The following is a 16856-nucleotide window of genomic DNA, read 5'->3' as shown; positions in this document are numbered from 1 at the left end:
TACAAAAACAACACTACTACAATGCATTATATCATTATTTATCAGCTAAGCTATGTTTTGTATTTTCTATGTTTCTTATTCTATTTTTGACATTCTCTATTATCAATTTTACTCCTCTATTAGGCCTCAGCAATTTGTGATTCCATAGCACATCATTTCTTATTTTCCAGATGTGGTAAACAATAGCTATTACCACTACTGATAATACTTGACGTTTGAAAGGGCTAGCCTTACCTCTGCCAATCCACCTTAGTTATACCCTGTAAGTTACCTGCCATAATGTTCCAGCTCAACCAAGTTTTTTTATTAGGTTCCAACAAATGCAACTGTACGCACAATGGAAATATAAATGCTGACAAGTCTCCTCATGCATCCCACACAGAAGATAAAGATCATTGTCCATAACTCCCATTCTTTTCAGTCTACTTCTGGTCTTCAACCTGTCTTGCACAACCATCCAAGCTATGAAACTATGCTTTGTCACATTCTTTGTTGCCCATATGGTCTTAGCCCACTGCTTCTTTTCTGCTTCATCATCACTGAGCTTGTTTATCTTCCTTATTTTATAATTTTCCTTAGCAAATTCCTGTCTATCAACCAATCGACATTCCTTAAGGGAAGACTATTAGTTCATAGGGTGATGGTCGTGAATGAGGTGATTGATTTAGCCACAAGAACAAACAAATCGTTTTTTATTTTCAAGGTGGATTTTGAGAAAGCGTATGTATCAGTCAGTAGGATTTTTATGGATTATATGCTTATCTTGTTTGTGTTTCATGGAAGTGGAGTTCTTGGATGAGAGCCTGTATGTTTTATAAAAATATTGTGATTTTGGTTAAAAGGTGTCCATTTCAAGAGATTAGCATTCAAAAAGTTCTAAAGCAAAGGGGTCCTATAACTCATTTTCTTTTTTTGCTTGTGGAAAATAAGCTTAGTGGCTTAATGGCTTAGTTTATCTACCTGTGGAGCTCAATCTTTTCTCTGAGCTTAGGATTAGATTCTCTAATTTGGTGGTTTCTCATCTTGAGTATGCAAATGATGCCTCATTTTGGAAGCCCTGTACCGTTGAGAACTTGTGGAGTACTGAGGAAATATTTAGGGGTTTTGAGATGATTTCATGTTAATTTATTTAAGAGTAGTCTTATATGGATAATATGGACCTTGTCTCTTTAGAATCTGCAAATGATTTCCTTCATTGTAAGACATAAACCATCTATTAATTTCCAAAATTGCTTATTTAACATAAGCACTTATTAGCTTAAAACACATGAAATCGCACAAAAAACTCTCAGAGAAACTATGCTAGACATATAGGTTATTAAATCATCCAAAGAAATTACAAAATACACAAGCTAAGTAGCAGAAAACACGTTTGGCGAAGCAGGGGCTCACCCAGCCAATAGCAGGACCAAAATAGGGCAGAAAGAGGGAAACTTGTTTACTCCTCCTCGCCAATTAAAGATACATGCTCGTGGATCTATATGCTAGCAGGTATTTTCAATTTGATCCAAGGTGGTAGATCTTGTTGATGGAAACGTTACAATTAATTGATTTTGATTGGTCGTTTGGTTTTGATGATGATGACACATGATATGAAAAGATATCTAGTGAAGTCCTTATCTGTTGAAGATAGCTCAAGCGGTCGAAGATGCTCCAGATATTATATCAAGGTATCCTCTTGAACTAAGTTATTCTTTTGAAGATTCTCCTGAAGATCAAGTCATCTCTTTAAAGTTAACATTGTGTTCAAATGACATTCAAGTGAAGATTTCTATTTCAAGGTTCGCCGGTGGTTTTTCCTCTCAACTCTCTAATGGTGGTAACCAATTCAAAGACATATCAAGTGTTATCAAGGTAGAAGATTAAAGTTTCTTGTGTGATGCTAAAGTCAAAGATAATTATACCAAAACTTGAACCTTCAAAATTGTGAAAAAGAGGAATTGTGAAAGCTCGCATGGTCGTGTCCGTCTAAGTGATCAGTGTCTTATAAAGGCACAAGGGTACTTCTGGAAATACTAAGACAAAATCATACTAAAAACTTTTGAGAAGACTCTCTTTATTTAGTAAAACCATCGGGAAATGTTTTTAAGGTCTAACTACCTAATTAGGGGATTTTCTAATCAAATAAAGCCTTTTTAGAACTGGATAATCAATTATCCCTAATAATCTAATTGATTATTTTCACTTTGTTGAGTCCAAAATTGATTGTAATGGTCTATTAATGATTATTAACAGATAAATATCAAAACCTTCCATTTGTGGCTCGACAAATCGATTATTGAGGGTCAATAATAAATTAGCCTAATTGATTATGGCATTCATTTCGCCCATGGATTGTTTCCTTATTTAAACTCAAATTTTGCCTATAAATGGAGAGTTTATCTAACGTTACATTTCATCCAAAAAATGGGTTTTGATCCCACTTTCTCTCTCTCCCCCTCTCTCTCTCTCTCTCTCTCTCTCTCTCTCTCACACACACACACACACACACACACACACACACATTCAAACATATATTTTGCCTTAGTGCTTCGAGCGTGCTTTTGTGTCTAAGTGAGGGTCATTGTTTTAGGGGAGGATTTATTTTAATTTACCAAAAGTATGTTATCTATCGAGTAAATATTTCTTCTATAAGAAGTTATTTGGTTGCGAGATAAACATAACTAAAAGATCTTACTTGTTTTAGGTGATTGTCTTAGAAAGTCTTCATTTAGTTCGTGAGTTTCGTCAAGAGAAAAAGCTATCTTTTTGGATTCATGAAGATCAGCGAGTAAAATATCCACAACGATTCCTGAGTTTAGCTTGGTGTAAAAGCTCAATTGGTTCAAGATTTTCCTATGTAAATCTCATTTTGGTTTGGGGGATAGCCAATATAAAACCCAATCTTGTTTTCGAGGTCATGGGCACATCTTAATAAAAGCTCTCAAGTTAGTGGATAATCTAAAGAATAATTCTTAGGGACAAGAGTATGACAAGTTATTAGGACGAACCTGTAACAATCTCTAGTGTCTTTCTCTCTCCCATATCTTTTTTACTTTCGAGTTATTATATTTCTTTTGTTTTTCCATCTATTCATTTTTCGCTGCTCATTTACTCTTTTGTTTTAACAAATGCTATCAAACTATGATTTTACAAATACTTTTATTTTAAATTAAAAAACCTCCACAATTCACCTCCCATTTTGTGTGTTGAGTAACATGTCCAACAAGGGGCATTAGAGCCTAAGTCGTGTTAAAAGACTTATCATCTCAGGCGGAAGATGACTTCTAGCACTTCTTCTATTAAATGGACTTTTCTAAACACACCTCCACCATTTAATGGTGATAGGTTTGACTTGTGTAAAGCTAGAATTAATTTTTTATTCAAAGTATTAATCTTGAATAGTGGGAAATGATAATCAATGGTCTTTTCATCCATACACATTATGTTTATAGTGAAGTCGTAGTTAAATGTTATTTCCTTTTAATTGAAGAAGTCAATAGAAAGTTTGAATTTGATTTTAAAACTAAAATCTTTTTTATGTATTTAAGTGAGAATCAACTTTTTATGTTTTTAATTGTAACTCTACCAAGGAAAAGTGAGACACTCTTAAAATGATCTATGGAGTCTCTCAAAGTATCGAACAATAGGAAATGAACACACAAGACAAAGAAGTTTAAACACAAAATGAATGTGAATGTTATTTTCATAGATGATGTTCAACCATTGGAAAATTTTAAAAACATGCTAGAACTTTCATAACTAACCAATATCTAAGAGTTAAGAATTTGAATCAGAGATCCTATCCATTCCTTAAATTGAGAGAAGAAAATGTTTGTAATTTTCACGAATAATTCAACAAGGAAGAAATAATTGATAAGTTTAATGAGTTGATTCAACTATTGAAAGATAAATAAATGAGTTCAAGAGTCCTATAAGAATCCCCATCAAAGAGAACTTTTGAAGAAGAAGAATAAAAATAAACTCTTAGTATTTCATTTGAAAGAACAATCTTAGTGGGCGAACGATCCTCAGGAGATTCTTAGTCTGATTGTGGAGAAACTTCATCAAGGAGAATATATGAAAAAGATGAAGAAGTTTCATCCAGTTGAATCTTTGAAAGAAGAATTGAGGAAGAAGTATAAAAAAGCAATACCTTTAGAGACTCAACATCCATGATAAATCTTGAAGAAACAACCTATGGTAGTATCTTCAAAGATGCTTCATCCAAATGAAGAAGATGAACATGTTTGCTTGAAGGTATTTGACGAAGAAGAGAGTTATGAAGTAACAACTTTATCGTACAAGCAGTTATTTAAATAAAATGCTAATTTAATTCAGGAACATGATAATATAGGAAATAGTAACTTAGATCGTAAAGATTATATTGAGTTTCTACATAATAGAAATGAAACATTAAAATATGAAATGGCTAATATTAGAAACCAAGCTAATAATTGTGAGACTCGTGTCTGGATTAAAAATTAAATGAAATAATTGCATGAAACCCTACGTAAATTTACTAAGGAGAAAGAAAACCTAGATTTGATTCTATCAAATCAAAGGCCTACCTTGTATAAAACAAATTAAAACCAGACTTTAAATCAAGCAGATCACATAGTAAAAGCTTTAATAAGAAGAACTAAAATTGACCTATCTATAAATGCACATTCTTCAATAAGCTTGTCCACTTAGAGCTATTTTTATGAAAAACTAAGAAGGTCTAAAGGTAATAAACCTAGACCCTTTAGAACTACTAATGCACAAGGACCAAAAAAGGTTTGGGTACCAAAGGTAAAAACCTGAGTTATTTTGCACGAATGTTGTGCAGATTTGATGAAGCCTTAGTGCATATTAAATGAATTTGTGCAAAGAAATTGTATACATTGAGTATACATGAAAATATTGCCTAATTCCTTTTGATGAATTTAAAGCATGTGATCAAAGTTTGATCATTGACGGTGTATTTCAATGGACGTGATTAAAGTGTTCTTGTTAAGGGTGTTTCTCAACAATTATAATGATATGTGATGATCATATAATGTCTTAGTAGGTTAAGGTGATAATATGTAATGGATTTTCCAGTCTTGTCGTTTTAACCAACTCTCTGTTTAAACAATTTGTAGAGATGAATTTACGATGTTGGTCCCTTGAAAGGGGGAGTTTACTCTAGTAACTTAAGGTTTAAAGAAGTACACTCTTTAAATGTTGGAAACTAAAAAACTCTTATTAAGCCTCTAAAAACTGGTTTATTAATTGCTCAGTCAATTGAAAATTATTTTATTGATGGTTATGCGAGTTTTGAGCCTTTTTCATAGAAAAATGTGTAAAAGTTGAAGAAAGGGGTGAAAGAAACCAAAATATCCAAGCCCAATGTGAATCCAATGTCCAAAAAATAAAGGATGCTGAAAAAAGAAGTAAATAATAGATTAAACCTAATTGTATAATTGATTTAGAAATATTTTAATTTAAAATTTTGCACACTATAATCGGTTATACCTAATAGTATAATCAATTATAGCATAGGAAACAGTAAGAACCTACTTCTCAACTGTCGACCAATTGCATTTAATGAATAAGTGATTATTGGTTCTTTCTAATCCATTATTCGATGACTATTTGAAGGTACCCATTTTCTCTCTTCTCTTCTCATCCTACTTTCTCTCTTGTGTGTTTATTTAGGTGTTATAGCAAAAAATCTTCTCTTTCTCTTCATCATCAATGACACCAAAGAGATCCACACATTCAGATGTTCCACCTCATACTACTCAGAACTATTTTCTTCTCAAGATCAATAGAATCAGTTCAACCGACACTTTCAATCGAGGGAGCTTCTTGGTTCACATTACTTAGAAGAAAGAGTTCTTAAGGATTGTACTTTCCTTCAAGTTTTTGTTGATGAGCACCTGAGAAACTTCATCTGCGAAGTCCCGAATGAAAGGTTTCCTATATTTGTGAGAATGTTTTACTCAAACCTCAACTACGTAAATGAGGTTCTTACTTTTGAAGTAAAAAAACATAAGATTCGTCTATATTTTGAAGAGACCACAGATATCAACAGTCTTCCATGTGATAACGATGAAGAAGATAATGAATTTAACTTTTTGATTGCTTTTATCTCATTTATGTTAGATTCAAACTCTAGAATACTTTAAAAAGTTTTAAAAATATAAATACTTAAAAAATATTTTTTAAAAAAAGTATGATGAGGTGTCATCCATTATTGTAAATGTTTTAATTGTTAAATCATAAACAAATGTTATGAAATTTTATTATTTTTAATTATATTTAATTATTTTTAAATAAATATAAATCTTATTGAATAATATTGCATATTTTAATAACTATTTATTATTTTAAGAGAAATGCTTTTAAATGGTTCAACGTTGTATGGTTTGACTGAAAACATTTTGAGTGAAATTCATGTTTGAACTCAAGTCACAATATTTCTTTCTCCTTACAAATGCTTATGAAAGTATGTGTTAATTTGGTCAATAAATTAACAAATAAATAAATAAATAAATGATTTTAAATTAAAACTATAAATATTTTATTTTAAAACAATTATGATACAAGATGAATTAAACTCATACTATATGTTGACAAATAAATAGTCATATTTTGATTATTATAATTTATTTAAAAAGTCTTGATTATTGATTTAAAATAAATATAAAATACGAATTATTTTTTTATCAATTTGCAAAATAATGCAATGAAAAATAAATAAGTCTATATAAGAGTAACAATTTTCGTACATAACACTCAAGATCTTGAAAACTACACCCTCTCATTGCTTATAAAAAAAAGAAGCAGTGCGGACTGAACATATATACTAATATACCTAAGCACCACTCATTAAACCACACAAGTCTTCTATGAAAATATAAAGTAATATAACAAAATTCTGTAAAGTTGTTTGTAAGCATAATATTCATTGACAATAGCCAACCATTTCAGAAACAAATTCAAAGCATACCAACAAAGAATTTAGTTTTTATTCTTTTTGAAAATATATTTTTTAAATATAAGTGTCACATTATTATGGCAATACCAAGCAGATTAAATTAATACAAAAATGAGACTTTTATTGAGGCCTTCAAGTCTGCCGATGCCACTACAAGTAAACGAAGAGGACCTTCATATCCAAGCATTTTGTCTTTTTATGTGGAAAAAACATTATAAAAATTAATATATAAACCATAAAGTTTTGTTTATAATGTGATGAAATTGACATTCACTAACACGAGAATATATGTGTTTAAACTAATATATATATATATATATATATATATATATATATATATATATATATATATATATATATATATATATATATATATATATATATATATATATATATATATATATATATATATATATATATATATATATATATATATATATATATATATAGAGGAGGGATCAAATTACACCCGAAAAGTTACACCACGAGTTACACTCGTTCAATAACTACATCTCGAAATAATATTTTTTAAATTCAACCGTTGGATTGAAACATAATATCATATAGATCATACCTATAAAGTTTGAGCTTAATCTATAATGATTTACTATATCATCAAGATATCCAAAGATTAACGTCAAAATGAGCTTTCATATAACATTAATTTTGATGTTATTCAATGACATAGTAAATCATTATAGATTAAGCTCAAACTTTATAGGAATGATCTATATGATATTATGTTTCAATCCAACGGTTGAATTTAAAAAATATTATTTCGAGATATAATTATTGAACGAGTGTAACTCGTGGTGTAACTCTTCGGGTGTAATTTGATCCCTCCTCATATATATATATATATATATATATATATATATATATATATATATATATATATATATATATATATATATATATATATATATATATATATATATATATATATATATATATATATATATATATATATATATATATATATATATATATAATTTTTGTTTATCGTTGAAGTTTCTATTTCAGAGTATACGAAGTTTATTCAACCAAAATCAACTATCAAATATTTTCTTTTCCATTATTTTAGTCGTGGCGGGCAAAAGAATTAGAATGAAAACAAGACAGTCCAAAGAAGAATGGTTTCTTTTTGTTTTTGTAAATGTTTGAGATTAAAGGACATGTTTTGTCAATAGTTATTTTACAGTTTCACTAGTACAAAAATGTTAATTTACACCCGTTTTTTATTAAATTTACACCCATTATTTTTAATAAAAATCGGGTGTATATCCACAGGGTGAGAAATGTCTAACGAATTTACACCCGTTTTATTTTAAAAATATCGGGTGTAATTGGGCGTAATTACATTTTTAATTACACCCTGCTTTAATAAAAATCGGGTGTAATTAGGCGTAATTACGTTTTTAATTACACCCTGTTTTCTAAAAAATCGGGTGTAATTGGGCGTAATTACGTTTTTAATTACACCCTATTTTAATAAAAATCGGGTGTAATTTGGCGTAATTACGTTTTAATTACACCCTGTTTTAATAAAAATCGGGTGTAATTGGGCGTAATTACGTTTTAATTACACCCATTTTAATAAAAATCGGGTGTAATTGGACGTAATTACATTTTAATTACACCCTATTTTAATAAAAATCGGATGTAAATATGGTCTTAATTACACCCTATTTTAATAAAAATCGGGTGTAAATACGCCATTTATGAATGAACAATTATATCTATTTACACCCTATTTCATATACACAATTTAGTTATATTTCATTTTCAGTCATAATATTGCAAATACTATAAAAATTATACACATAAAAATCAAATTTTAACTAAGTCAAAATATTTTTCATATTAACCAAAAAAAATATACAAAATCATGTACAGTCATAATATTTCAAGTATTATAAAAGCATACACATAAAAATTATATTTTAACTAAGTCATAACACTTTCTTCATATATAATTTTACGCCATGCTTGACGGTTAGTTTCGGTGTTCTCTAGTTCAATTGAATCCAACCGCTTTCCACATGTAGTATTGGATTCATCCATGGCCAAAATACCACGCCCTGGAGAAGCAATTGTTTTCTGTATGCAAAAAAACAAGACACAAGAAATTATTACAAGAAAGTGTTATTACAATAAAGAGTCACATGTATCAATGGTAACCATACCGCAGTTTTGACGAGTGTAAAAAATGAAAAAAAAATGGTTCTTGAGTATAAAAAATTTCAACTGGATGTAGCCTTCCAGGAACTTTCATTAGAGGAGCTCCAAAAAAATATCCCTGAAACTTTTCAGCTTCAAGTGTAGCACTCATAACAACCAACTTCAAGTCAGGTCTGTTTTTAAGAACTTCCTTAAGAAGGCCAAATAACACTGAAATACCCCTGAAATACTCAGGAGCTTGACATATTTGATCAGTTTCGGCTTTCAACCTACGAAGAAGCTTTCGAATATGCTGCACAAACAATCAAATTTTGTAATTACAAACCAATATTCCCAACAAAATTTGTAAATCAATGTTCACTTTGAATTAAAACATTACCATATGGTGTAACAAAGGCTAAGAGAATAAACAATCAGACCAAAATCAGCTTTTTAGTATTGTGCACGTGATATCAGCTTCTATCATTAGCTCATCAGAGTCCTGTATTTGGTGGATGTTAGAATGTAAATTACAGTCTTGATACGTGCATAAGTTAAAATGATATAGCTTCATATATAAGAGAGATTCACTTGAGATAGAATAGTAAGCAATCAGACCAAAATCCAATAAGTATTTGATCTAACAAATAGGGCAATAGCTGAGATTGTTATCTCTGGTATGTTTTAGGGTTATGTGTTGGCCATGTTTATTAAAAGGACCAACGTTGACTTCAGGTATTTGACGTAGTAACGCAGTCGGTTCACTGTGATGGTTGGTCAAAATCCTCCTATTTTCAAATTTATTCCAACTCCAACCTCTAAGTTGAAATCAAGTATCAAAACGAAATGAAACAATACGTGAATAAATAGAAAACTCACCGCCTTGCGGAGCTTCTTGATGAGTGCCATAGGCTTGCTGTTCAAACCACGTTGAAACCTAAAATTAAAATGCAGAGATTGTTAATAGTAAAGAATCAAATTGAGAGGTGGACTACATGGAAAATATAACAAATATTGAGTAGTAATTTCAAAACCGTCCTTCATAATAATTATAGTTTCAGTTCTAGGCTGTTAAGTGCCAAATGAACATGGATTCTAAATTCTAATCATTTATTAGTTTATACCTGAAGGTCCAAGAGAGAAGGAACAAGGGGTTCCTCCATATTTGTTGCTAAAGATAAACATGCAAATGATAGAAGTTGCAGAGACCATCCAATTGATTCCTGTTTAACAATGTAATCATTGTTCAATTAAAAGTAGAAATTCACTAATTCTTTTCAAACTTTTAGGCGCAAAAAAACAAGTTTCCCTTATAAAGAAAACATCATTGTCCCATCAATTTCATTAAAGCACTGATGTTCAAGCAGTACGTAATAAATTAGGAATACAATTGAAACAACATTAAAGCACTGATGTTCAAGCAGTACGTAATAAATTAGGAATACAATTGAAACAATACAATTTCAACTTCATTCAAAATTCACCAATACAATTGAAACAACATTAAAGCACTGATGTTCAAGCAGTACGTAATAAATTAGGAATAGGGATGACATACAAAAATGCTTTCATAAAATAAAAGAACTAACATATGACCAAAAAAAGGCTACTAAAATAAATAAGATCTAAATGAAAAACAGTTGTGTCAACCATGTAGGGAATAATTAAAAATGCAAATGAAACGGGTAAGGATACAGAGCTTACAGCTTTTTCAATGCTTGAAAAATGTTGCATCCTATTTGATAGAATTTTCTGCATATGAATTAGTGAAGCCATTGCTGTTCCCTGAAATTCTTGTGATAATCAACATTTTAGTGCCTATCTGTGATGATTAAGTAGTAGTAAAAGCAATAAGGAACTTAAAAATTAGACTAATTGTAACATATATTAGGAGCCATATGTGTAATAAAGTGAATGTAAAAAGAAGTGAATAGCATTAGACTAAAATGCAATGTACCCTACCCTTAATGCAGAGCAGGAACACAGATTGTCAAAAAAGTATAAAGATTTAAGAAGAATCAGAATCTGAATGATAGTAAAACATTTTTAATGAATCTGTAACTGCAAAGACTTAGCAGAACAGAAACAGTCTGTACACTGTTCTGTGCCTTCTTGGACTTGGACTCTCCCAATGCATCTTTTTTCAAATCAAAAGTGAAAGTGGGAGGGACCTCTACTTGTTGTCCACTTGTACTGCTTACTCCTCTCTGCAAAACTACTGCTCTCTAATAACCAATCACTCTTCAAACCTATAAACAAACAAATTTCCAAAACACATTAGTGAAAATAAAAAAGTTTACTATGGTAAAAAAGAAGTAAATGACGTTTTTTGGGTAAACAAAAAGTTAATTACTTATTGTTACATGAGAGAAAGTGATTGGTCTATGTCTGCATGGGACAGTGATGTTTTCTTTCATCACTATGTGATAAATTCAAATTTCATTTCTTTTTCAATTAAAAGTAGAAATTCACTAATTCTTTTCAAACTTTGTGATGAACTCTTATAAAGCTGATCTAACTTGTCTCTCCAAGTTGCAGCTTCGTTATCCTTGGGAACAGGCTCAGCAAAAACAAGTTTCCCTGGTTAAAAATTGAATCAGCTTAAAAAAATGGCAGGGTATATAAATAGATCCATAAAATTTAAAAGCATAATCCGTGCCATTTTAAAACAACATCCTCACCAAGATTCTTGTATATATCTTCACATTCTTAAAAATTAATTTACTGGTTTCACTTTCATGGTTTTAAAGCACTTTACCACTTCTAGTATATATCACTTTCATGGTTTTAAAGCACTTTACCACTTCTAGTATATATCACTTCTAGTATATATCACTTCGGAAGCACTTTACCAACAATTCCTTAATTTTCTTATTTTGAAAAACTAGCTTCCTATCAAAGATGTACAATTGTATTGTTTTTTATCCCATGCTACTTACTAAATATTTCACTTCATTCTTAACAAATATTAATTTACCTACTATAGAAATAGTGCAAAGAGAAAGTTCAAACCGCCAACATGAGATAAAAAGGAAACGGTTATACTCCTACGTCAATATGCAAAAGTGTTCTAGAAAATAAAGGTGGTAGGTAATATAATAAAGAAAGAAAAAAAAATAAAGTGAGAGTTATTGAGGTTACTATTGCCACCACTAAGGCGACGGTGCTATCTTTCTACTCACTAACAACCACCTAATGACTAACTATATAGATGGAAGAATTTCAATAGTGAAATGTCTTTTAGCAGAAAATAAGTATAGAGATTTTGTTTCTGCATGCATGCGACTGACCTCATTGGCCACGAGGTGGGGCAAAGTTGGTACAGAGTCGTTCAACTCATTGATCACATGAGAAAGAAAATGGGGTGTTATAGTAATCATATTCTGCAAAACAAAAACAAAAACAAAACAAAATCAACAAAAATTAAACAAAACCCACATCAATTAAAAACAACCCAGAACTAAAGAAGCTCGAAAGTTTCAAAATTGATATAAAAAACAAAAAAAATCAAATCGTTAATTCGATTACCTTGGCGAGATTTACGTAGAAGAAGAGTGGTTTTTTGGTGTTGGAGACCTGAATATGATTCTTCTTAATAGAATCAGCGATATTGATGTTGTTCACACACACAAGAATAGCTGCCCAAAGACCAACAGACACACACAAGAATAGTTGCCTGCAAAGCCAAAACCAATCCATTAAGTACTAAGACTGTTCAAAATTTATCATGTAAACATAGTAAATGCTGTAGAACTGTAGTTGAGGGGATTGATTCAGCATTCTTCCTTTACTGACAAGCCATCTTGGAGACTCGGGTAATAAGAAGATGGTGAGTGCAAAATAAAAAAGAGAGGGGATTGAAAGAACGCCCAACATGAGTCTCCAGCTTGGAGATTTGGTGAGTGACATCCCAAAGACCATACAGTAGGAGAAAAACATACCAGCAGAACCAGTGAACTGTGGAAGTGTATTGATTAATCCCCTAGTCTCAGGAGGAGCAATCTCGGATATATAAAGAGGTACCAAGGTAACAGCCAAACCAATACCGAGACCATCTAAAAGTCTTGCAAAGAAGAGTATATAAACATTTGAAGACCAAAACATTAACATTTTTTTTTATGTTTCACTGCATTTTACAACTTTATACTCTTATGAATGAGTAGCAACGAGGCTTTCGTGTCCTTTCTTCATAGCTAACAATACATAAAAATATCTTTAAAAATATCTCGAAGTGTTGGGAAGCGAATCCGATGATACATAAGTCATGTTAAATAACAAATCATATATACAACAATGAATATCAAGACAACAATTCTCCTTCAATTCGCCAACCACAACCAGTTACAACAACGAATATTAACACAACAACAATTCCGTGATAGAAATCAAACAAAAAAGAGAAAGAATTCAGTTCAGGCATTTCACCGAACACTTGGTGTGCATGTTAGGAAATGACTAATTCATTAACAATTTTACACTATACTATACATAAACCATAATCGAACAACAATCACACAACAGCAATCGGAGAAGAGAGATGAAGAAGATTGAAACTGAAATTCACTGGAAAAAATTGCACATACCGAATTCCATCATTAATGTGCGTCGGCATCATCTTCACGTATCTTTTGTTTCTCTTAACTTCATTTTCATTTTCTTGTTCCATTAATCACCATGCTCTGCTACGAATTGGATTTGGCCGAGGAAGAGATTGAAAAGCACGTTAGATAAGCACTTTTAAGAGGTTTTAAGAGGAGCAAAAATCACTTTTCCGTTTTCACGTTTCGGCGCGTTGTTGGTAACTTATTATTCTCTATTTCTTTTCCATAAGTTACATATATTAAATGATTTGTAGTAAAACTTATGATAAGTGATAACTAAATTTCATACATTATAAGATACATGTTATACAATAGGGATTATAATGAAATAGATTAATATTTTGAATTATAAAATTTAATAATTTATTTAGTCCATTTAAATTTACACCCATTTTATATTTAACGGGAGTAATTGAGATATGATTATAATAATATTTTTAATTTACACCCAATTTAAAAAAAATAGGGTGTAAATTGTCACGTGTTAATATTTAAAATGATATTTTATTTACAATATTGCCACTACATTTCTTATTTACACCCGTTTTTAGTATATTGGGTGTAAATGTTAAAATTATATTGTTCCTTTTGCACTAGTGTTTATACTAACAATCAATTATAAAGCAGATCAAACGATTGTATAATTATGCTGGAAGAGATATTTTAACTCATATAAACTAACAATCAATTTATAGTTACTTCAATTAACCTACGTTGTATATTCTGGGAAATGGCAATGGTCATATTTGGAATCTTAGTCCATATTTAATTGTTGGATTGCCCAAATAACTTTTCTCTCAAACATCTCGCTCCACTAGGCGTCATGCTCGGGGTACTATATACATCTTGAAAAAATTGCAAGGGCGTATTGCCCGGTCATGACCAAGAACGAGGAAGCTCATATAGAGAGAATTTAGCGTGACATAGACCGCCCTAGATGGGATATTGGCTGACAAGCTTTTAAGGACCATTATTGTATGACTTCAACACATTCAAAGTATAATAACCGGGAGTAAATGACCATGAATGCCCATTATGCTTATTAATGGAATTCAAAACATTTTCCTTGGATCAAGCACTTGAGTGTTAGTATAAAAGAAGTGCAAAATAAAAGATAAAGGCAAACCCTATTCTTGAGAGAGTAGTTATCTACTGTGACTCTTTCTGATATGCATCAGTAGAGTTATCATATAGTGTTCTAGCGTGAATATTTGGCGCCCACCATGGACTCTGGTAAAAGTTGTCTGGGCCACACAAATCTTTACGAATTGTTGATCTCACCCTCCTTCCACGACGAAAGAAACTAGTAGCAGTAACTAGGGATCACAGATTTCCGAAGCAAAGTTACTCGCAGTTGTGGAAAACCTGCGCCGTGAAATTGATTTATTGCAGGATAACATTCATGTCTTACAACAGAATTAATATCAACACAAACCTGAAGGCGAGGAAGTGGAGAATTCGATCGACCCCCTAGCATCTGATGGCAAAAATTTGGGATGATCAAGTTCCAGATAATTTCAACCACCTCCATTGATGACTTTTTATGGCAAGAGTGACCCTCAGGAACATATCATCATAGTCCACACTCATGGCAATCATCGACGCCACAAATTCATTAAAATAAAACTTGATTGCTGGCACACTGATGGACACCATTCTATACACTAGTACATGAGTCTCTTAAGTTTCTGTGTCACTAGTTACCAAGATTATTCTAAGAAAAAAATACATCATTTTTCTTCCAGTAAGCACACATAGTGTGTATACATGAAATTTTTACATGATATAAGTTTCTATATATTCCAAATTGTGGAACAGTAAATAGTTTTTTTACAAATAAGATAGTTGTGTTTAACTAACTTTTTTTAATAGGCTAAATAAATTAATAAAAAGAATAAGGTATAAGTTATGCCAATATAAAATGTTTAACAGACGCCCAAGAAAACAGACACAAGCTAAAGCTTAAAAACCAAATGTAAAACTAAGCTACCGTTGGGCCTCAAAAGCACTAAGAAAACAACCAAATAGCCAACAAAGAAACAACATATATAGAAGTACTCAAAATGCTCCACATACGACGCAAATAACCGCCATTAGATGTCGTAATTTTTGGCCAAAGGCCAAACAACTCTGCAAGGCTACAATTTAAAATCTAAGCTGCTCTCAAGACAAATTACCCAAACCCTGATGCAAAACACAAGAAACATCTAAAAACTAGTCGCACAAAACAGAGATAGAAGCACCTAAAACCTCATGCAAAACACAACCAATAGCAGAAAACCACCAGCACTTAACAAAATTAGAGCTCTATGATCCCAAGGCAAACCCTTTGATCAGTGCATTTTAATGCACGTTCTTCCATGTTTGTACTCAAGTATTTCTTCGGTTTGTTTTATTTATTTTTATGTTTTAATATGTTTTAATATTTTTTATTTTATTTTTGCACTTATTTGTTTTTCGTATTAATTTTTCAGCAATAACAGTCTGCACGGAAACGATCATATATGGAGTTCCAGGAGTCCGATTGAGGCGTTCTAATAATCGCCGGAAAGCTAAGAGAAAGAGCTACAATTCTTATGTTTGAGTCAGAGTCAGAATCGGACTGTAGAAGGGCCAGAATATGCGTTGAAGTTGCTGCACTAGCTTTAGTTAAGTTTCAGGTTAATTGGTTTTGGGCCTGGGTCGTATGTTTGACCCAGTTGGATTGTAAAACGGGTTATGGCTTTGACTTAGGTTAGGAAGCCGCGGTTACTGTTCAGCTATCACTATTCACGAAAATATTTTGAAGCTTTGGTACGATCGTGTAATGGAGAACTAATCCGAAGGTGAAATCTGCCGGAGTCGAGTTCCAAATACTTTGAGGTTTTTTTTATCAATTCCAATTAAATTATTCATTCCTTTCAATATCGTGCTCTATGTCTTGTTTGCTCAATTCAAGTTCCATAGAATATATATTGATTTGATTCGATGATTGTTCTTCCTATAATTTAATCGCGTTTGCTTTATCCGCGCAATTGTGTTTGCTTAATTCACAATACTTTAATCTGTTTGCTTAATCCGGACATTAGGAATTTATAATCTTGTAGTCTGAATTGCGCTTGTTAATTCGAAATTACAATCGAATAGGAATTGAAATCATTTAGGGACTG

General features: G+C 31.3%; 1 protein-coding gene across 2 annotated transcripts; it reads right to left on the bottom strand.

Moving 5' to 3' along the window:
• Positions 1 to 8837: 8837 nt before the first annotated feature.
• On the bottom strand, positions 8838 to 13848 carry LOC131606983 (uncharacterized). Of its 2 annotated transcripts, XR_009285153.1 has the most exons (9): positions 13690 to 13848; positions 12635 to 12782; positions 12397 to 12489; positions 10811 to 11355; positions 10231 to 10329; positions 9986 to 10043; positions 9507 to 9608; positions 9133 to 9419; positions 8838 to 9046 (listed from the first exon to the last, which is right to left on the bottom strand). XR_009285153.1 is itself a non-coding variant. In XM_058879055.1 (4 exons), the coding sequence occupies exons 1-4, from the start codon at positions 13770 to 13772 to the stop codon at positions 8894 to 8896; spliced, it is 477 nt and encodes a 158-aa protein (XP_058735038.1). In that variant the 5' UTR covers positions 13773 to 13848; the 3' UTR covers positions 8838 to 8893. The 2 variants fall into 2 exon arrangements, 1 of the variants encoding a protein (XP_058735038.1); XM_058879055.1 differs by lacking the exons at positions 9133 to 9419; positions 9507 to 9608; positions 9986 to 10043; positions 10231 to 10329; positions 10811 to 11355.
• Positions 13849 to 16856: the final 3008 nt, after the last annotated feature.

The sequence above is a fragment of the Vicia villosa genome, linkage group LG1 (assembly GCF_029867415.1).
Source record: "Vicia villosa cultivar HV-30 ecotype Madison, WI linkage group LG1, Vvil1.0, whole genome shotgun sequence".
Lineage (NCBI taxonomy): Eukaryota > Viridiplantae > Streptophyta > Magnoliopsida > Fabales > Fabaceae > Vicia > Vicia villosa.
This window is presented reverse-complemented; position numbering and strand designations above follow the sequence as displayed.

Excerpts from the sequence above, each read along its gene's own strand:
- LOC131606983 (XM_058879055.1), bottom strand. The coding sequence starts at position 13,772 with ATGGAACAAGAAAATGAAAATGAAGTTAAGAGAAACAAAAGATACGTG. Across the intron at positions 12,783-13,689 it reads CACATTAATGATGGAATTCG|GCAACTATTCTTGTGTGTGT; the intron begins GTATGTGCAATT and ends TTGGCTTTGCAG. Across the intron at positions 9,047-12,396 it reads CCCACCTCGTGGCCAATGAG|AAAACAATTGCTTCTCCAGG; the intron begins GTCAGTCGCATG and ends TTTTGCATACAG.